Source organism: Octodon degus, unplaced genomic scaffold, assembly GCF_000260255.1.
Source record: "Octodon degus isolate 3935 unplaced genomic scaffold, OctDeg1.0 scaffold00036, whole genome shotgun sequence".
NCBI lineage: Eukaryota > Metazoa > Chordata > Mammalia > Rodentia > Octodontidae > Octodon > Octodon degus.
Window position 1 is genome coordinate 17,023,056 of NW_004524612.1, and position 20,907 is coordinate 17,043,962.

Sequence of the window (20,907 nt, forward strand, 5' to 3'; positions counted from 1 at the left end):
GCCTGTTGCATGTTGGGATTATAAGAATGTGCCACCATTTCTGGCTAACAGCTGGACCCTTTTGATGATGGTTGAGAGAACCAGGACTAAAATGGATGGTTATTTGTGGCTGATCGTGCTCTGTAACAATGTGTGACTTGGGCAGACCCCGGGCCCCAGGAAACCTGAGGTTGGCCAAGGGTGAGCTCTCCCTTTCGTCCTGTCTGCAGTCTCCCCACAGCCCTCCACTTACTGCCTGTGTGCCTCGGACAAGAAACCCGAAGTGTAAATAAAAAGGACAACACAGGGTCTGTGGCAGGAAGGAGGGAGTTCTTCCTCAGAAGAGAGGGGAACAAGAGATGGAGAGGAGAGGGAAGGAAGGGAGAAAAGATTAAACAAATCAAAGAATAAAAACGGAACAGCTTTTTCAAATGGGCAGGGGGCAGCTGCGAGGGGAATGCCATACAGAAGAAATGAAGACATGTGCAAACTCCTCACAATACACGCAATTATTATGTACCGCGAATGGGGACTGATATGACACACACACACAACCATACAATCACACAATTATGAATGTAGAAAAAAAGAACAAAAAGGGAGAAGTCAGAGTTGTGGGTTGAAGAGACGCGGTCCACAGAGGTCACTTAGGGGAACCAACGCGCGTGGGAGCTATCGCTGCTGCGCTCAGGACAAGCCATGCCTCGGGCCGGGGACGGGCAGCAGCCTGCGCAGTTTGCAAGTTGTATTAATCAGTTGCGTTAGTGTTTGGAGGCGAAAGGCAGAAACAAAGAACAAGAAGCGCGTTTCTACTCCAGTGCCTCCTTATGAGATGCTCTGGGAATTCCGGTAGCCGGCCGGACCCTGCTCCCCGCGCTCCGGCTCGCCGGCAGCATAGACTCAGAGCACAGCCCTCTGAATTCGCACATTCTTTTAATTGGCGCAGGTCATATTTCTTTGCCCTGGGCAGGTATAAACACTTTGTTCTTTGTACAACAAGCCAGTATGTTGTGACAGAATGCAACAAACGTCCATCCTGGTTTACAGCCGAAGAAACACAGGCCCCCAAGAGCCTTGCAGGGTCGGAGTTCTACGCCTCTATTCCCAATCATGCCATGCCCTGAAGGGAAGAAAAAGGAGGCTTCAGGAGGCTGGGTGAGGGGCTCAGCCTGTCTTCCTGCTGGCGGAGGACTCCTCTGTGGCGAGGCTTCGGGCCCCAGCCCTCACACTTCCGCCCCATTTCAGCGAGGAGGCTGAGTCTCACGCTGTCCGCTGTCCGGGTGGATTTGAGGGTGAAATAGGAATTTGGATGACTGCGCAGGGAAACGGCCTGCCCCTCCCAGGAGACCTACAGATCTTCAGGGCGCAGTGGAAGACGAGCCGGGGAGGGGCTGCAGGCCACCCTAACCTTTGGGCTGCTCACCTGAAGGTAAGGAGACCATCAGGAAGAAGAGTACGCCAGAAAGACACAGGCTCATAGCTGCGGGCCGTGCGGGCTGGGGCTCCCTGCGCTGTCCCGAGGTCCCGAGGCCCGGTTATAGAGGCTGGCTGGGGTGGGTGGGGCCGAGCTGGCCGCCACTTCCTGCAGGGACTGCTGGGGAGAACGCAGCTTGCGCAGGAGGGAGAGCGCCTGTGAGGCGAAGAAGCCGCTCAGCTGAGGGCACAGCAGCGCTGGAGAGCGGGCTCCTCCCGCCAGGCCTGCGCGTGTTCCCTCACGCTTCCTGACAAGGCAGGGGCAATTATTCAGCTTGTATGCTCGTTCCCCTGGAGTGCTGCCCAGTGCCGCCCAGAGTCCCGGCCCCCAGGGACACACTGTTATAAAGCCCAGGCTTAGGGTGCTCCGAGAGCAGAGGAGGGAATCTTTCTCTTGCAGTGTCCTATTTATTGACCTGGAGAGATGGAGCTCCTGCAGAGGTGTCCCTGGAGAAGTACCCAGACCTTGCCGGGCCTGGGAGAGTCTCCAGTTTTGGAGTGGATGGGTTGGAGCTCTGCTGTCCTCTCGAGTAGCTTGCATTCAGTGTTGTGGTCAAGGTTGGATGTCCAGGTCCAGGGGTAGAACTGGGCAGTATTTCCTGGCGCTGCAGACACAGCTCTGGGGAGGGTCATTAGGCCTGTTGCCTGTCCTCTGACAGTGCCCAGCAGTGGAGAAGACACTCACTTGGATTATTTCGTACCCGTGTGGGCCGAGAGTGTAGGAATCTGAGTCTGTAACGTGGCTGTAGAGCACAGCCTGAGACTTATCGAGCTAGGTTCCTCTTTTTAAATAGTGCACCTTAAGAGGATTTTTTGAGGATGAACTTAGCTCCTGGGAAGCCCTCCACACTCACGCTGGTCTACCTCAGTCACCAGTACTATTATTAGATTCCGTCGCTGTAGCTGGTTCCTTTCTCCTTCACAAACTCGCTCCAGATGGGGATGGGGCAGACACAGCATTGCTGTGAATTTTATTCTGGCTTCCAACAATGCCTGTAGAGCTGAGTGACCTGGGATGGGATTGGGCTTGGCTGGGGGGAGGACTGTGCAGCATGCATTGTCAAGTGGTCCAGGCCAAGAGGCCACACAAGCGAACATTAGTTTCATGCAGGGCCACTGGGCCCCTTTGATGCATCTGTGGTGCCACAGAGCCAAGATCTGACCCCAGCTGTTTGCCACACCGAGTGGCATAGGGTCAGCTCATTCTTCTAAAGATAAAGAAATCGAAGCTCAGAGAAGCCACTGGGATTGCACAGCAACGGAACTCCCTTTGGGAGCTGTGCTGAGTCTCTTGATGCTTGCTTCAGAAGTTGTGCACTCTCTCCATCCCTTTCTCTCTCTGTCTCTGTCTCCATCTCCACCTCTGCCTTGGTCCATATCTCTCTCTTGCCCCATAGTGTGGACTGATCCTAGGGGCCTACTTCCCCTGAGCTACATCCGAAACCCTTTATATTTTATTTTGGGATGGGGTGCCACTGAGTTGCCCAGGCTGTTTGAACTTGTGATCCTCCTGCCTCAGCTTCTCCAGGGACTGTAGGGGTGCATGGTTGTGTTTGGCTATCTTATATTTGAAGTCGTTCAGTGATGTGATGTTGGGGAATAGGGAAAGCCTGAACCTAGTAATTTCTAAATGCACCTGAGCATCTACTAGGTGAATTCTGGAAAAGCAGACCTAACATGCATCTGGGGCCCAGAGGCATGCAGCAAGGTCTCTCCTGCACACTCACCGTGCCCTGGTTAATGAGCTCCACCCTGCCTCAGGTGCTTTTCCTACTCAGCAGGGGCTTCTCCCACCAGGGTAGTGTTCCTGCTTCCTGCCCAAGGAGTGGGCCAACCTGCCATTTTCTTCTCCTTGGTGTCACTCCAAGTCACTTCCTTCACCTTCAGCATCCTTGATTTCTCATCCCCTTCTTACTTTGCCTTCCAAAGACAGTGTCTGGTTCACAAGCACCCTGCACAGAAGAGTGAACGACTGTGCTGAAGGAAGAGCCTGAAGGTCCCCTTTCCTCTAACCCATCCCCCTGCCAAACAACTTCTAAGCACAGGGGCTTCACCTCTGTTCTCCATGTGCAAGCTTATTTTCCCATGGCTTTTGCTTTTAACCTTTTAAAATAAATCCTTGAGGGAAGATGGAATTTAATAACTCAAGCGAAGCACACCCATGGCTTTAGTGACTTCTCGTAAAGCAGAGGCTGCGCAAAGCCTGCTCGGGTGAAGAGCTCAAGGCTCTTGCCAGCTGCACACAGCACCGTGGGCCACAGGGAGGGACTTCACTCTGTGACTCTGCTTGCAAATTCACATTGCTACATAGTGTCATTTCATGCTTCTCTTCCCAACCTAATTAAAAGTGGCAGGGTACATACATGATTTGTGGCTTCCTTCCTTTCTTTACGGTTTTTAAGATGTACCTGATTTTTGTGTGTAGCATTTGTTAAAATAAGAGGTTTAAATGCTTTATTGGGGGCTGGGGAGATGGCTCAATAGAATAAGTGTTTGCCTGGCAAACACAAGGGCCTGAGTTCAATCCCTGGTTCTGGAAAAAAAAAAGCTTTATTGCATTGCATGGATTGCTTCAGACATTCATTACTGTGGACAAGGATTTGGGCTTTATTCCTGAGGCGACAGAAGATGCACATCACTGTGCTCAATGTGTGTGCAAGTAGGCTTGCATTCTGTACAATGCCTGTCATGACATTTCTATCATGTGGCACACATCACTTTAATTAATCTGAATGTTGCATTAATTACAAGTGGATCTACTGACTTATACAGCCATCAGCCATGTTTGAGAGAGGGAATTAACAATGATCAGCAGGTGATGTATTGATGCTCCCAAGACAAATATAATTACTTTGTACTGCAAACATATACCAGCAATACAGAAGTGGGCATCATCTATCCCATAACAACTGTTTTGGAGAAGGTAGAACAGATGATGGCTGTGTAATATCCTCAAGCCTTCATCTCCCTACAGGCACTCTGAGCTGAATGGTTATTTAGGCACCAAACCACCTTGCTAAAAGCTGAGAGAATCAGGTGAGAGATCACACTGCCTGATTTTAGTATAAGAGAAAATGCATCTTCAAGAAGGCAGGGAGGAAAGAATTGGGGTAGTGTTATGGTTTGTGTCTAGTTGTACCCCCAAAGTCTCATGGAGTCATTGGGGCAGGTTTCTAGAATTTGAGATTAATTCATGATCCAGTGCTGGAATTATGGGTGTGAGTGATACACCTACCCTGGATAAGGTAGCCTAAATACAATATAAGGAAAGGAGAGAGGCTGATAGCTGCCACAGCTGCTGCTCCTCCCTTTATTTTTTGCTGTTTTTTCTCCTCCATGAACTACTGTGCTCTGCCATGTGCCATTTTGCCTTGGAGCCAGCTGAATACAGACTGAAACCTCCATTAGCTATGAGCTAAATAGCCTTTTCCCCCTTAATTTTGGATGTTGAGTATTTTGTCCCAGCAACAAGAGAAAAGTAACCAATACAAAATTTGGTACCAGGAGTGGGGTTGTTGCTGTGACTATGCCTGACCATACGGTTCAAGAGCCTTTGGGAATGACTTATGGGAAGAGATAGGAAACATTCAGAGATGTCGCCTAAAAGAGAAGCTCTGGAACACCTTTGGCTGTTCTGTGTGGGAGATTCTGATCAGAGCTCAGAAGACCAGAATGCTGATAAAAATCCTGCCTGTAAAGATCAGGCTGGGGCGATTATTTCTGGAAAGAAGGACTGCATTGGTTGTTGGACTCCAGCCAATGTGTGTTATGGCTTGGCAGAGAATTTGTCTGTAGTCTTTTCTTGTCCAGAGAGTTTGCCCAAGACTGGGATTAAGTACAGCAGACTGATTAATCTGGCAAAAGAAAATTTGAGGCAGTCAAATGTTGAGACAGTGGCATGGCTATTGTGGGGGCTTTTAGTCAGACTTACATTGAGAATCAAGAGCAAAGAACCCATAAGGATGGTATAAAATATTGTTAGTTTGGCCAGAAAGGAAACTCCAATAAAGCTGTGGGCTGCAAAGATAGAGCTGAAGAAATCTTCACTGCTGAGGAGGAACAGGAGAATAAAAAAGATGGCCTGAAGGCACCTCAAGAAGCAGTAAATTTTTCTCTCTTTCAAACTTAAAACTTCAAAAGTGGAGCGAAAATTCCTGCTCTAGTTGTTAAGAGGTGCAAGCTGGGGTGTTGTGGGGCAGGTCACCAGTGGCTGGGCATGGGGGATGTTGGCGCGCTGTTGCCACTCTCAGTTTCTGGTGTGTCTCTCCGCAGCACTGTGGGAGTCCAGCTTAGTGTCTGTTTTGAATGCAGTTTAAGAGGTTTCTGCACTCCTGGAACTCCACACTTCGTGGCGTCCCACTGGAGTGAAGCAAGGGGCGAGGATCTTGGCAGGTGGCGGGTCCAGCAGTGATGCTGCAGAGAGAAGAGGGGGGAATAGCACCTCAGCAGACAGCAGGAGACCAGGACACCGGTGGTTGCCAAGGAAAATGAAAATATGTGTCTACACGAAAACTTGTACATGAGTGTCCATAGCAACTGTCTTTATGAGTACTGTAAACTGGAAGTGACTCAAATGTCTTATCACTGGATGTGTGAATCATCAAACTTTATATGAGGGAATACTCATCAACAAAATAGAAGGAAACAATAAATGCACATAGGTATCAAGTACCACTCATGCATGGACACATGGATGATGAAAATCAGATCTGAGCACTCAAGCTACTGTCAGAGTGACTCCACAGCTGGAGCTGTTGGCAGCTGCACAACAGAACAAAGACCTATTGATCCTCACCTATGGAGCTCTGGTTGCCCAACTGTGTAAGGATTATGAAAAAGAGGAAGATGTGAACAAATACTTAGATAAAATGGGATATGGCATTGGAACACGGCTGGTGGAAGACTTTTTGGCTCGGTCCAGTCTAAGAAGATGCCACAGTTATTCAGAAGTTACACATATAATTGCTGAGGTTGCTTTTAAGATGTATTTGGGATGGGCCGGGGAGATGGCTCAGTGGAATAAGCGCTTCCCTGGCAAGCGCAAGGGTCTGAGTTCAATCCCCGGTTCCGAAAAAAAAAAAAAAAAAAAAAAAAAAAAAAAAAAAAAAAAAAGATGTATTTGGGAGTTACACCAAGTGTGACCTGTAAAAACTCAAGCAGAAATGAATTTTCACTGATTCTGGACAAGACTCCTCTATCGGAATTTGTGGAAATGCTCCCTGCTGGGCGGTCTTCTCTGTGCTACTGCAGTTTACTCTGTGGCATCATCAGAGGGGCCCTGGAAATGGTTCATTTGGCTGCTGATGTCACATTCTTGCAAGACAAACTGAAAGGTGATAGTGTGACGGAAATAGGAATAACATTTTTAAAACAGCCAGAGGAGAAAAAGTACAGATGGAAACAATAAAGGCTAACATACAAAATGTGCATGGTAGCTAGCTGAGGAGTGCGTGGGATTAGCTAACATGTATAGCTACAAAAACTTTGAATTAACAGCATGAGCTTTGAACAGTGTATAAATTAGCCAGAAATTTGAAATGCAGGCATGAAGATTTTATTTTGCTTATAAAGCACATGTTTTCATCTCATGTCCACAAGACTTCATGTACAAATAAGTCCATATAAGATGGCAAGCATGAATTCCACTTATTACCCAACCCCCCCCCCTCAGAGTCTTTTCCTAGTTTACTTAAGTTGATAGGGAAGGGCATTGCCTGTACAAATAATTGGTATGTTATCATCTTGTCACTAGAGAAAAGAATGAAATAATACAGCCCAAATTCATTAAACAGGCAGTTTTTGGATACTGCCTCTGGCATTCTCTGTAGAAATACTTCTACTTGTAACACTTTTCTGTATTTTTAAGAAATTGTGAATGATTTTTCTCAAATATTATTTTCGTTTATAACTTAAGGCAGTAAAAACTTGAATTGTAATCATGAAGACAAGGTATTTATTTGAATGCCAATTCTGAAGAATTTAAAGATAATGTTTAATTTTCATTCATTTAATTTTAATTTCTTTTTTTACATTAGTGGTATCTACCTCTTTCTTTTCTCTTGAAATATTGCTGACAGTTAGATGAGAAATCTCTAAAAGGAGGGATAAATAATGTTCTCTGAGAATCCTTGCTTAACCCAGTTTTCCAAAACAGAAATTTTACTGAAAATGATCAACATGTGATCTGTGTATTTACCAATTCCCCAAGGATGAATGTATTTATTGTGTATCACAAATATGTACTAATAAAAAAATGGGAAGAAAAAGGAAAAAAAAAACTTCAAAAGTGAAAGACTTTGCTTTGAGGAGAAAGGCATAGAGCCCTATGTTCCAGAATGGTGGCAGATGGGCCAGGGAGACAGCTCAGTGGCATAAGTGCCTGCCTGGCAAGCACAAGGTCCTGAGTTTGATCCCTGGTACCAAAAAACAAAACAGAATGGTGGCAGAAGCCACACCAGGCTCCAGAATGGCAGCAGCATAGAGAATTTATTCTTGGAATCAGGGTCAGTATGATCAGAAACTCAGGCACTCAGCCCCTACATCCAACAGAGAAGAAAACTTGTCTAGTCCTCCTGCTGTTAGCTGACCTTGGCATCATCCACGTGGCTTTGGTTTTAGGTGCATGCAGAATGCAAGAGTTCTGAGGTTAAGAAGGCTTCCACTTTGATTTCAGAAGAAGGCCTGGGAAGCCAGGCGGTGTGCCCCTGGGAGGGCAGTGCGTGAAGCTGTGCGTGAGAAGCCTATAGTGCAGTGGAGACCCCAGAGGTTTGGTAAAGCCAGTAATGAGGATCATCTCAGGAAAATTGCAAGGAGGGAGAAAAGCAGGCCTAAGAGAGAAGCCATGGCAGCTACCACTAAAAGTGCTATCCAGGTGGAGCCATATGGACATATCACAGTTTGTCACAGATTGCTTCAGATGTTCCACTTAGAACTACAGGACGCAATATTTGCCCTGCTGGATTTTGGGCTTGCCTTGGTCCCAATGCTTTGTATCCTGCTGTTTTTACCTTTTGGAATGGTAATGGTTTTCTTTTGCCATTAAATGTTAGAAGTTTAATTTTTCATTTGTACAGGGTCTCACAGGTAAGAGTTTGCCTTAGTTCTTAGAGAATACTTGCAAATTGGACTTTTCAGCAATGCTGAAACTGTTGGGACTTTGGCAACTCTTAGAGATGTAATAAAACACCTTTTGCATAAAGGATGTGCCTGGGTCTTTGGGGGTCCAGGGGCAGAATGTTATGGTTTGTACCTAGTTGCACCCCCAGAGCCTCATGTCATCACTGGGGTAGGCTTCTGGAGTTTGTGATTAATTCATGATCCAATAGGGGTGTGAGTGATACACCCACCCTGGGGCGTGTAATCTGCAGACAATGCAAGGAGGGGAAAGAGGCTAGCTAGCTGCCACAGCCTCTGCTCCGCCCTTGTGCCACTCTGCCTTGGAGTCAGCTGAATATGGACTGAAACCTGCACTAACTGTAAGCTAAATAAACTTTTCCTTCCTTAATTTTGGGTGTCGGGTATTTTGTCCCAAAAACAAGAGAAAACTAACTGAGGCAGATATTGTCCCTCCTTGTGGCAGGGAAAGAGAATTAAGTCTAGATCTTAGCCTCAAGATCCATCACTGGGGACAGCTCCACAACTGCCATGGCCAGGCCAGGGCCTGTACACCATAGAGCTGGAAGTGCAGTAGGCTGGGTGGCTGCCTGCCTTCACTGTCCCTCCTCTGACTCCAGGTGGAGAAGAAGACCCCACTTGCTGGGGAACAGGGCATGGATGCCAGGGCAGGACCATCTTGCTGTCCAGTGCCAGGATGGCTGTGAGGAGGCAAACACCTGAAAGCCCCACACATAGGCCAGAACTCAAGCTGGAGGCTTTAGACCAGAGTCTGAGCACCAGGCAGAGACTTGAGACTGATTCAAGTTTCAGGTGGCATCATTACTGGCCTTGGAGTGAGGCTGAGCCTTACCCCTCATCTCCCAGACCACACTGATATTTGCAGCTTTGAGACTCAGGTGTGACACAGCTTAGTGTCAGCCTTGGTGGCTACAGAACTGTCTCCAGGATTTACTGCACAACTTTGGGCAGCCATTGCTGCTAGGCCAGTGCCCAGAGTGGGGCTGTAGAACTACTCTGGTCCCTTCTGGAGATCTTCACTCTAGTGGGATGGGCTCTATTCCATCTGCATCTCTGTCAGCTGCAGCTCCAGCCCCAAGACTGTGCAGGTCATTGTGGCAGTGAGACACTGGTGTGACCCAGCTTAGCATCAGTCTTGGTGGCCAAGAACCTGCCTGTACCAACACTACCTGCCTTTTTCAACGCTATTTGAAAATTATTATCAAACATCAGTAACATTCTCTACAGAAATACAAAAAATAATCTCAAATTTATGTAGAACTACAAAGATTCATAAATAGCTAGTGTCATTTTGAGCAAAAAGTACAATGTAGAAAGCATTATAAAACTATTAAATATAGTTAAAAGTGGTGGTGATCAAACAGCATGGTGTTGGCATGAAAAGACAATTGACCAATGGAACAAAACAGCTGGAAGTAAACCAATTACCTATAGACAACTGGTTTTCAGCAAAAGGTGCTAAGAACATGTGTTGGAGAAAGAGCAGTCTTTTAAATAAATGACAGTATAAAAACTGGGTATTCATCTAGAGAAGAATGAAGCTAGAGTCTGTCTCCCACCAGTTACACAAATCCACCTGAATGGACTAAAGATTTAAATACTGTATAGGATGTGAAATTGTTGAGTACTAGAAGAAAACACAAGGAAAGTTTTAGGGCACTTGAAAGGACAAGATTTTTGGATGACTCCAAAAGCACAGAATGCAAAGAAAAAGTAAATAAATGAGATTATAGGAAGCAAAAAAACTTTTGCATAGCAAAAGAAATAATTATCGGGGGAGGGGAGAGACAACATACACAACGGAAGGAAATATTTGCTAACTATACATCTGGCAAGAAGCTGACACTATCTCTATCTATCTATCTATCTATCTATCTATCTATCTATCTATCTATCTATCTACCTATCTATCATCTATATCTATCTATCTATCTATCTATCTATCTATCTATCTATCTATCTATCATCTATCTATCTCTAAAAACTCAACAGAAAGACAGCAATTAATATGATTAAAATCAGGTAATAGACCTAAACAGACATTTGTCAAAAGAAGACATACAAATCGATAACCAGGGTATGAAAGGATGTTGACCATCAGTACCCACTAGCCAACCAAAATCACAATTAGATTGTACCTCGTCCCAGTAAGGCTGGTTATTGTAAAAAGACCATGGATAACAAGTACTGGTGAGGATGTGGAAAAGGGGAATCCCTGCATGCTGTTGATGGGATTGTAAATTAGTCTGGCCATTATGGAAAACAGTATGAATATGCCTCAAAACATTAAAAATAATGATAATATGCACCCATGTCTGTAACAACACTACTTGTCATGATTAAATCTTGGAAACAGCCCAAATGCCTATCAACTGAGGAACTGATAGAAAAGATGTAGTATTTTTATACAATGCAGTATGCTCAGCTACATAAAAAAATAAACTTGAAAAAAAAACTTGAGGCTTTTACAGGTAAATGTATAAATCTAGAGGCTATAATCATAAGTGAAATGAATCAGTCTCACATGTGTAAACATTGTGTTGTCTCCCTAGTGTAAGAAACTGACAGAGTAAATAAGATCCAAAAGGGACAATAAATATTGTGGAAGAGAAAGCAACTGCTGAAAAGGAAAGAACAACTGTGATGGGGAAAAGGAGAAAGGAAGGAAGGGAAAAATAGATATATGCCAGATAGCTAAGATAATTGTACTACTAATTTCAATTAGTTCATTCAAAGAAACAAATTGTGCTTGCATTATTTGATCAAATTTTCAGGCTTATGTCTTATTATCTGAACAACTACTTTGAAGACAGCAATATGAAATATAATAACCATTTTTAATTTCCTATCATCTTATTTTGAAATTCTATATATAGTTTTCTCTTTAAAAAAATTCTTTAACAATAGAGCTTTCTTATAATTCAGCCACCCCACTACTGGGCAGCTGAACCCGAAGGAAACAAAGACAGTATGTCAAAGCAGTGTCTTCATTCCCATGTTCATGCCGCACTGTTTGCAACAGCCAAGAACTAGAATGACCTGTGTCCACCAGCTGATGATTAGATGAACCAGGTGTGATACATATGCACGACACAGCCCCACTTAGCCATGAAAGGAATGCAATCCCGCCACGTATTACAACATGGATGGGACTGGAAATAAGCCAGGCCCTGAAAGACAAGAGCCACAGGACCTCACTCATGGGTGGAATCCAAGTTCTTGGATGTCATGGAAGTTGGGAGTAGAATGGTGGTTGCCAGAGGCCGGGAGGAGTAAGGGTTAGTGACAGGCAAATGCTGACCTGTGGGTACCAAATGGCAGTTGGGTGGGAGCTGTCCAGTAGGGTGTGTGCAGCGACAATAATGTACCATGCATTTCACCATTTTTTTTTTTTTTTTTTTTTGCAGTACCGGGCATTGAACTCAGGACCTTGCGCTTACCAGGCAAGTGCTGTACCATGCATTTCAAAAAGAAACAATAAGTATTTGAGAAGATAGACCTGTAACCTGACTTAGACACAATCTATATATCTATTAAGGCATCACATACACCCCACTCATACCCACTTGCCTGCCCCCTTAGTAACCACTGCAATCCATTCCATGAGAATCCAGAAGCTGTCAGTGACAAGGAAGGTCTGGGATACATCTGCATGGCCCTATGCAACTTAGACCAAGTTGTTTAGCTGGACTCTACAAGGCAGAAGGAAGAGCAGACTCATGCATGTTGGTAGCATCTTGTGACTGGTGAGGAGACCGCAGAACCTAACGCTTGTAGATGGAGGTGGAGTACTCTGGGCACCACGCTGGTGGATCACTGGGGGTGCAGGATGGCTTTGCTCTTTTCTGCAGAGCTGATGAGAGCACCCAGGGAAGCTAGGGTGTGAAGGTAAAGGTGAAACTGGTCCCCAGTATTGATTCCTGCTTCTTAAACACCCAAGGTCTTCAACTCAGAGAAATAAAGGCCTGAGTGCAATTTTCCACCTAGGTATGATAAAGCTGGGTGTAGATTTTGAGTCTTCTGAGGCTTTATCCCCAGCTTTCCACTCTTTAAATATGTTCCTTCAACTGTATATTAAGATAGAATTTAGAGTGGAGATTGGGCTGGCATTTGAGTCTCTAAGACATTACAGATACTGAGAAAGAAATTCCAACCAAACCCAAGTCCAAACTCAAGAAGAAGCATCCAGGTGTTTCCACAGAACACCTACTTAGACCCAAAGATAATAAAGGGTCTCTTTGTACTTGGGAAGTTCAGAGAGGTCAGTTAGATCTGGATGTCCCCAGTGATCAAAAATACATCTGCCCGGAAGGGGCTGTGTAACCAGGTGAATCAGTTTATTATCTCTGGTAATATTTGATTATGCTTGAGGTCTGAGGACATCCTGTGAGGAGGGATCAGCCTGGAGCACATTCCCGACCTTGCCTGCGGAAGAAGGCCCTCAGTACTTGCTTCCAAGATCAAATGCCCTTGTGACTTGGCCCAGTGCCCAGGCGCCCTCAGGGAGTTTTCATCTTCCTTAGCTTCTGCTAGGTTTCTGCAGAGCATGGTTCTTTCTTCTTGAGACTTCACTATCTTCCCCTTCTACAAATTTATCTGTCTGAGAGTAGCAATGAGTTTGTCTTCATCTTTATGGATTCCTGGGAAGGATGAGGCACTGGGGAAAAAGGGAATTCTGGGTGTGAATCTGCCACAGGAAAAATACTTAGCCTCCCTTGTTTTTAGTAACAGTTTTTATTAAGAAGGAAACATAGTATTTCTCAATTATAGTTGGTGAGGAACCGAAGTGTCAAAAGAAAGCATTAGGAATCATTCATAAAGAGTAACTCTTATACTGTCTTGTTGCCTTATTGTAGTCAATGACTAATATTCAAGTAAAATTGAATTCTTATTAAGCAAACAGTTTTACATATACCGTACGATCTCTAATTTTTTGTGTTTTTATCTTTTCTTTAATTTTCAGTAGTGCTACCTGGATAGCTTTATATTCTGGTGCAATCTCCTGAGATTTCTTAGGATCAGATAATGTGTGATGATATTCTTTTTTTTTTAATTTTTTATTTATTTGTTTTGTTTGTTTATTTATTTTGTGTGTGTGTGTGTGGCCAGCTCAGCCCACCAGGAGGCGGGGCTGGCTGGCATGTGGTGCTGGGGGATTGAACCACGGTCCCTGTGCTTTGCTAAGCTTGTTCTAAGTAGGTGCTTTAGACCACTGAGCCATCTCACCAGCCCCGATGATATTCTTTTAATCCTAGGCATCCTTGAACTTTGTGATATTTACAGGCTACCATGTGTGGTCCTAATTGATATCTGTAGAAGGTTTCACTCAATTTTTACAGAACACATATTCAGGTTTTAGTAGAACATTTACCATGATACACCATATACAGGGTTTTAAAGCAAGGCTCGCGGGCTGGTGAGATGGCTCAGTGGTCTAAAGCACCTACTTAGAACAAGCTTGGCAAAGCACAGGGACCACAGTTCAATCCCCCAGCACCACATGCCAGCCAGCCCCGCCCCCTGGTGTGCTGAGCTGGCCACACACACACACACACACACACACAAATGAATAAATAAATAAAATTTAAAAAAAAATAAAGCAAGGCTTGCTAAATTTCAAAGGTTTGAAATAGTAGAGTGTGCTCACTGATGACAACAACGTTAAGTTAAAAATAGCAAAAGAAGGTATCTTAAAAATCTGCACACATTTGAAAATTAAATGATATACTTATAAGCCTATATACATAGAAAACCCTCATAAGAAATAAAAATATATCTTAAACACACTTTTAAAATTTCAGGAAAGCAGCTAAAACTTAGAGGGAAATTTATAACTTTGGGTGGTTAAAGAGAAAACTCAATGACCTTAGCTTTCATCTTATGAAAGTGGAAAGAGCTGAGAAAATTATGGAAGAAGAAAATTGCAAATGTAATAACATAAATCAGCAAGGCAGAATAAATAATAGGGAAAAAGCAAATGAAATTAGAAGTTAATTCTTTGAAAAGTTAAGTAAAACTGACAAACCCAAGTAAGATTATTGGTACAGTTTAACCCTTACTTATAATTTAATAAATTGCTCTCTTTTAGTTTTAAAATTTATAAGACAAATGTGTGAATATGGACAGTATGTATATCTGTGCAAATGTGTGCAGATATGTACAGTATGTGTATACACACATGCACAATATGTGGTTGAGAAGCAAAAATATTTTGAGAAATTGCTTTATTGTAACTGACATATGAATGACCTTACATACTTGTATCAATTTAAATCATAAAAACACTTAAAATCTACTCACTTGGGAATTTCAAAACACCCCAAAGATGTATATAACAACTAGATAACTAGCTATTAGTGATTTGGCAAAGTGGGAAGAAAGTGTGTGAAGGAATCGGTAAAACTTCAAGAATAGTTGAGCCCACAGAATCCAAATACAAGCAGGTGGGAAGAAAACACCAACAACCACAAGGCCTGCGTGGTAGCAGACGAGATGTGGGGGGAAACATGGAGGAAAACCAAGAGCATTTTACTGATCTAAGAAGAGAACTTCCAAGTAGTGACCATGCCTAGCGGGGAGAGGAGGGTGGTCCTTATGCTTTATGTCAAGCGTGTTCCCAAAGGCCTTGTACAATAGTGAGCGAGGCTGTTGGAACATGATTGAATGATGGGGGTAATATTTCTGACTTAGGGCGAGGTGAGCTTTGGTTAGAAGAGGGGGGTCACTGGAGGCCTGGTCCAAAATGTCATACATTCTCCGTGACTTCTCCCTTTTCTCTCTGTGCCCTGGCCACCATGATGTGAGCTGCTTTCTTCTGTGGCAGGCCCTTTTGTTGTGCCATTTCTATGATCAAGTCTGTTAAGCATGTACTGAAACCTCTAGAAAACATGAATAAGATAAACCTTTCATTCTTTAAGCTGTGAGTGTGGCGTATCTTGTTCCAGTAATGAGAAAGTGGCTAAGACAGATTTAGGTGCCAAAGAAGTGGGGTGGTTGTAGTGGATGTACCTGAACATGTGGTTCAGAGGTCTTTGGAGCTGGCTTGTGGTAGGTATTTGGATAGATTAGGGGATACTTGTTATGGTTTGTGTCTAGTTGTTCCCTCAAAGCCTCATGCAGTCATGGGGCAGCTTGTGGAGTTTGTGATTGGTTATTGGGGGTGTGGATGCTGCACCTGCCCTGGGGCAGGTAATTTATATTACAATGTAAGGAGGGGAGAGAGGTTAGCCAGCTGCCAGAGCTGCTGCCCCTCCCTTTGCTCTCTGTTCTTTGTCACCACCATGAACAGTTGCTCTCTACCATGTGCCACACTGCCTTGGAGCCAGCTGAGTATGGACTGAAATCTCCATTAACTTTGAGCTAAATAAACATTTTCTTCCTTCATTTTGGGGGTATTTTATCCCAGAAATGAGAGAAGAGTAACTGAGACAGAATTTGATACCAGAGAAGTGGAGTCATTGCTGTGGCTAAACCTGACAATGTATATTAAAGCTTTTGGGAATGGCTATGGGAAGAGATAGGAAGGGTTAGAGATGTCGCCTACAAGAAAAGCACTGGAACAGCTTTGGCTGTTCTGTAGGGGAGATGCTGATCAGACCTCAGAAGACCAGAAAGCCAATGGAAATCTGGCCTGTAAAGACCAGGATAGGGAGGTTTCTTCTGGGAAGAAGGACTGCATTGATTGTTGGACTCTGGATGATATGTGTTGTGGATTGGAAGAAAGTTTGTCTGAATTTTGCTCATGCCCAAAGACTTTTCCTGAGACTGTGTTTAAGCATGGTGGACAATTTCAAAGCATCCAAATATTGAGACAGTTGCATGGCTATTGTTGGGGGCTTTTATATTTAATGTTGAGAATCAAGAGCATGCACCCCAGCAGGATGATTTAAAATGTGAGTTTGGCCAGAAAAGGAAGCTTCAATAAAGCTATGGAATGCAAAGAGAGAGCTGAGAGGATCTGCATTGCCAAAAATGAACAAGAGAGTGGAAGGGATGACCTGAGAGCATCACAGGAAGCAGCATGTCTCTGCCCTTTGCAGCCTCAGAATTGTAAGAGTGAGGGACTCTGCTCTGAGGAGAAAGCCACAGAGTCCTGTGTTCCAGAAAGGCCACGGTAGCCACATCAGTTTCCAGAATGGTGCCAGCGTGGAGAATTTATTCTTTAGAATCAGGCTCAGAATGCTCAGTGATTCAGGCACTCGTCCCCTACAGCCAAGAGAGAAGGAAGCCTGGCTACTTCTCTACCTGGCAGCAGACCTTGACATCATCCAGGTGGCATTGATTTTAGGTGCTTGCAGAATGCAGGAGATCGGAGGTTAAGAAAGCTTCTACCTATATTTCAGAAGACGGCTTGTAAGACTAGGCAATGTGCCCCTGGGAGACCAGTGTGTGTAGCAGAGAGGGAAAAGCTTAACATGCAGTGGAAACTCCAGAAGTTTGGAAAATCCAGGAATATGAATCATCTAAGGGAAGCTGCAAGGAGCTGGCCTAAGAGAGAAGCCACGGGAGCTATCACCACCAGAAGTGCCACAGAGGCGGAGCCACATGGAGCTCACAATTTGACATAGATTCTTCCCAATGCTCCATGTGGAACTACAGGACTTACTGTTTGCCCTTCTAGATTTTGGACTTACTTTGGTTCCAATGCTTGGTACCCTGTTGTGTGTACCTTTTGGAATGGTAATGTTTATGTTTTGCCGTTGAATGTTGGAATTTATCTTGTGTCATTCATTGAATGTTGGAAGTGTTTAACTTTTCATTTGTACAGGGGCTCACAGTTAAGAGTTTCCCTTAGCTCTTGGGACTTGGGACTTGGACTTTTATTTTATTTTTAAGTATTTAGTACAGGGTCCACAGGGTCTCACTACACAGATTGGACTCGTAGTGATCCTTTCTGTTTTCCAGTCTCCCAAGCGCTGGGATTACAGGTGCATGCCACCATGCACAGTCTCATTGAACATCTCAGCATGTCTAAGGGGCAGGGCCAGAACAGCAGGCTGGGATCCCCCAACTCTTGCATCTGCCTAAGCAGGTGCTTTAATTTGCTGAGCCATCTGGTCAGCCCAGGGACTTGGACTTTTCAGCAAGACTGAAACTGTTAGGGGTTTGGTAAATCTTAGAGATGCACTAAAATTCCTTTTACACAAAGGGATACATGTGCATGAGTCTTTGGGGGTTCAGGGGTGCAATGTTATGGTTTGTGTTTAGTTGTTCCCCCAAAACCTCGTGCAGTCATGGGGCAAACATCTAGAGTCTGTGATTAGCTCATGATCCAGAGCTGGGTTATGGGTGTAAATGCCATTGGGATTATGGGTATGGATGACACATTCAGCTTGGGGCAGATAGCCTGAATGGTTAAGGGAGGCAGACTTGCTCCCTTGCCCTTTGCTGCTGCCATGAAAGTTTGCTCTCTGCCCTGTGCCACTCTGCCTTGGAGCCAGCTGAGTATGGATTGAAACCTCCCTGATTGTGAGCTTAATAAACCTTCCCTTCCTTCATTTTGGGTGTCTGGTATTTGTCCCAGAGATGAGAGAAAAGTAACTAAAACAGAATGCATATTAAGAGGCTCTAGAATGCTGAAAGCTAGGCTGATGGGAGGTTCTAGTTGGAACGTAGAAGAGCAGAGTGCTGAGGGAAATGCAGACAGTAAGGGCCAGGCTCAGGAGCCTCAGCTGGGAATACTGGCTCCCTCGGCAGTTGCATGCTCAACTGTGGGCATTATTCTTGGGCAGAAAATTTTTCTACATTTTGTTCAAGTTCTGAGACTGTGCACGGTACTGAGATTAGAAGTGGCCCACTAACCAATCTTGTAGAGGACATTTCAAGGTACCCCAGTGTTGAGAGTGTAGCAGGGATATGACCAGAAGCTTTTAGCTATATCTACCATGTGAGGCAGGCCAAAAGAGCAGAGCTGAATGATTTGAAAAATTTTGCTGGTGGCCAGAAAGAGAGCACTTTTAAAATTATTACCATAAAATCTGGGCCTGTAAGGATGAAGCCATAGTTTTGGCCAAAAAGAACTTGGTTACTGAAAAGATTAGCATTAAAAAGAAGCCAAGTATTTTAGATCAGGATGGGAGGAAAGATGCCCTTGAGGGCATGTGAGGAATCAGCACATTGGCTGCTGTTGCTTTCACGGGATCAAGAGTGCAGAAGAGAATCCCATAGTGCCCCATTTGAAAATTGCACCTAGAAAATTGGTTCTCTGAAATTTGTTTTACAGTGCCCAGCCATCCTGGCATTCAGAAGCCTCTGCAGTTGTCATCCAAGAGGGCCTGGTTATAGTTGAAGTTGGTGGCAGTCCCTGGCGTTATTCAAATGGTGTTGATTTTAAGGGCATTCAATCAGAATGTAAGACTCAGGGTGTCATGGAGGCAGAGGAAGGCCTGGGAGGCCAGACAGTCTGTCCCTGAGACAGCAATGTCTGAAGCTTAAGTGAAGCTGAAAGTGCAGTGGGACCCCAGGAAGTGGAGAAAGCCACACACGTAGATTACTTGTGGATTGTCTGAAGAAAACCACATGCAACAGGCAAAGCCACGTCAAGAGAGAGGACATGATGGCTGCAACTGGGCATGCAGTAGAGGCAGGACCAGCGCTGGAGTTCACATGTCATTGCCACAAGCTGTCCTGGGACCTTACATGGAACGATAGGATTTAGTGTTTGCTCTGCTGGTGTTTTTTTTTTTTTTTTTTTTTCCAGAACCAGGGATTGAACTCAGGCCCTTGTGCTTGCCAGGCAAGCACTTATTCTACTGAGCTATCTCCCTGGCCCCTCTGCTGGGTTTTGATTTTGCTTTAGTCCCACTCCTTTCCCTGTTCCTTCCTTTGGGAATGGGGATGTTTACCCTGCGCCATTGTATGTTAGCAGTATCTAGGTTTAGTTTGATTTTTAAAGGAATTTACAGATACGAATTTTCCTCGAGTGTCAGGGGGAGGCTTTGTACATGGACTTTCAGCAATGCCTGAACTGTTAAAGCGCTGGTGACTCTAAGAGATGGACTAAGTGCATTTTGCATGAAGAGGTTCTCATAAGTCTTCTGGAGGCCAGGGCAAGTGGTTTGGTTCAAGTCAGTGCTGTCCACCCAAATCCTCATGCACGCATTGACCAGGCTTTTACAAGGTGATTGAATTGCCTTGAAGGAGGGGCGCTGCTGCAGCTCAGAGGTGAGGTCTGGTCGGAGAGGTGTGTCCGTGGATGCTTGACTGGAGGGGTGTATTTCCTGCCCTGGCTCTTCCCTTCTCTTTCTGCTTCTTTGTTGCCATGGTGTAAGCAATTTTCCTTCATGGTGGGCCCTTCCGCCATGCTACTTCTGTCTTTGAGCTCATCACATGGACTGAAGCCCCTAAAACACATGAACCTAAAGAAACCCTTTATCCTGTAAGTGGGGTGGGGGTGTCAGATATTGTGTTCCTGTGAGATGAGAAAGTGAATAAGACAGTAGCCAGTTTGCAAATTTAGTCTCCAAAAAGGGAAGAGCTTTGCCTAATTCAGGAGCAGATCCCTTTAGTGAGGTCACGTCACAATAATAGTTCAAATACGTATTCCTATTTCTTCTTATTCTGTCCTTCAGAAGGGAAACAACGAGCAGCCCAGGAACCGTGAAGCATCCTAGTGTCCAACTTGTGCTATTTTATTACTAGGACATGTTTTCATCACATAATGTTTACACTCTTTGTGTGCAGTTGGTACAGGTACAGAACACATCTCAATTCCTTCTTTCATCCCCTTTCTCCTCTTCTCTCCTCATTTTTTCCTTCTCTGATCTTATTCCTATGTGGGAACTATCAGGTCGTCCCCAGGAAGCTATCTCTTTCAGGGATGCCTTTTTTGGTGGAACCGGGGATTGAACTCGGGCCCTTGCACTTGCCAAGCAAGCATTTATTCTACTGAGCACTTATTCTCCCTGGTCCCTTCCTATGTGGGAAATATCTGTCTCCCTATTTCCTCTCATCTATCTTTTACTTTGATCTTTATTTATATTTTGGGTTCCTCATATAAGAGAAATTTTTGTGGCATTTAAGTTTGGGTGTCTGATTTATTTCACTTTGCATCAAGGCCCAAGGTGCACCATTTTCCTACAAATCACTCAAATTCATCTTTCTTTATGGCAGAGTCATACTATATTGCATATGAACACTATATTTTCTTCATCCATTCACCTACTGACAAACATATAGGCAAGTTCCAAGATTTAGCTGTTATAAATTGTGCTTCTCTAAACAAGAATATAGGGCTGGAGAGATGGCTCAGTGGTCTAAAGCACCTACTTAGAACAAGCTTGGCAAAGCATCAGGGACCGCGGTTCAATCCCCCAGCACCAC

At 44.5% G+C, this 20,907-nt stretch overlaps 2 protein-coding genes across 2 annotated transcripts; one reads left to right on the top strand and one right to left on the bottom strand.

The window, feature by feature from the left end:
- Positions 1 to 898: 898 nt before the first annotated feature.
- On the bottom strand, positions 899 to 1,697 carry Defb136 (defensin beta 136). Its single transcript, XM_004630763.2, has 2 exons — positions 1,403 to 1,697; positions 899 to 1,099 (listed from the first exon to the last, which is right to left on the bottom strand). Exons 1-2 carry the CDS (start codon positions 1,455 to 1,457, stop codon positions 927 to 929), a joined length of 228 nt encoding a protein of 75 aa, XP_004630820.1. The 5' UTR covers positions 1,458 to 1,697; the 3' UTR covers positions 899 to 926.
- Positions 1,698 to 4,664: 2,967 nt separating this feature from the next.
- Positions 4,665 to 6,859, top strand: LOC101561896 (trafficking protein particle complex subunit 3-like protein). The gene is made up of 4 exons (XM_023714639.1): positions 4,665 to 4,697; positions 5,891 to 5,935; positions 6,225 to 6,431; positions 6,563 to 6,859. Exons 1-4 carry the CDS (start codon positions 4,665 to 4,667, stop codon positions 6,857 to 6,859), a joined length of 582 nt encoding a protein of 193 aa, XP_023570407.1.
- The last annotated feature ends 14,048 nt before the right edge of the window (positions 6,860 to 20,907 follow it).

Coding starts and splice junctions, on each gene's coding strand:
- Defb136 (XM_004630763.2), bottom strand. CDS start 1,457: ATGAGCCTGTGTCTTTCTGGCGTACTCTTCTTCCTGATGGTCTCCTTA. Junction 1,100..1,402: donor GATGGTCTCCTTACCTTCAG/GTGAGCAGCCCA, acceptor TCTTCCCTTCAG/GGCATGGCATGATTGGGAAT.
- LOC101561896 (XM_023714639.1), top strand. CDS start 4,665: ATGGGTGTGAGTGATACACCTACCCTGGATAAG. Junction 4,698..5,890: donor ATACACCTACCCTGGATAAG/GTAGCCTAAATA, acceptor AGGGGGGAATAG/CACCTCAGCAGACAGCAGGA. Junction 6,432..6,562: donor TAATTGCTGAGGTTGCTTTT/AAGATGTATTTG, acceptor AAAAAAAAAAAA/AAGATGTATTTGGGAGTTAC.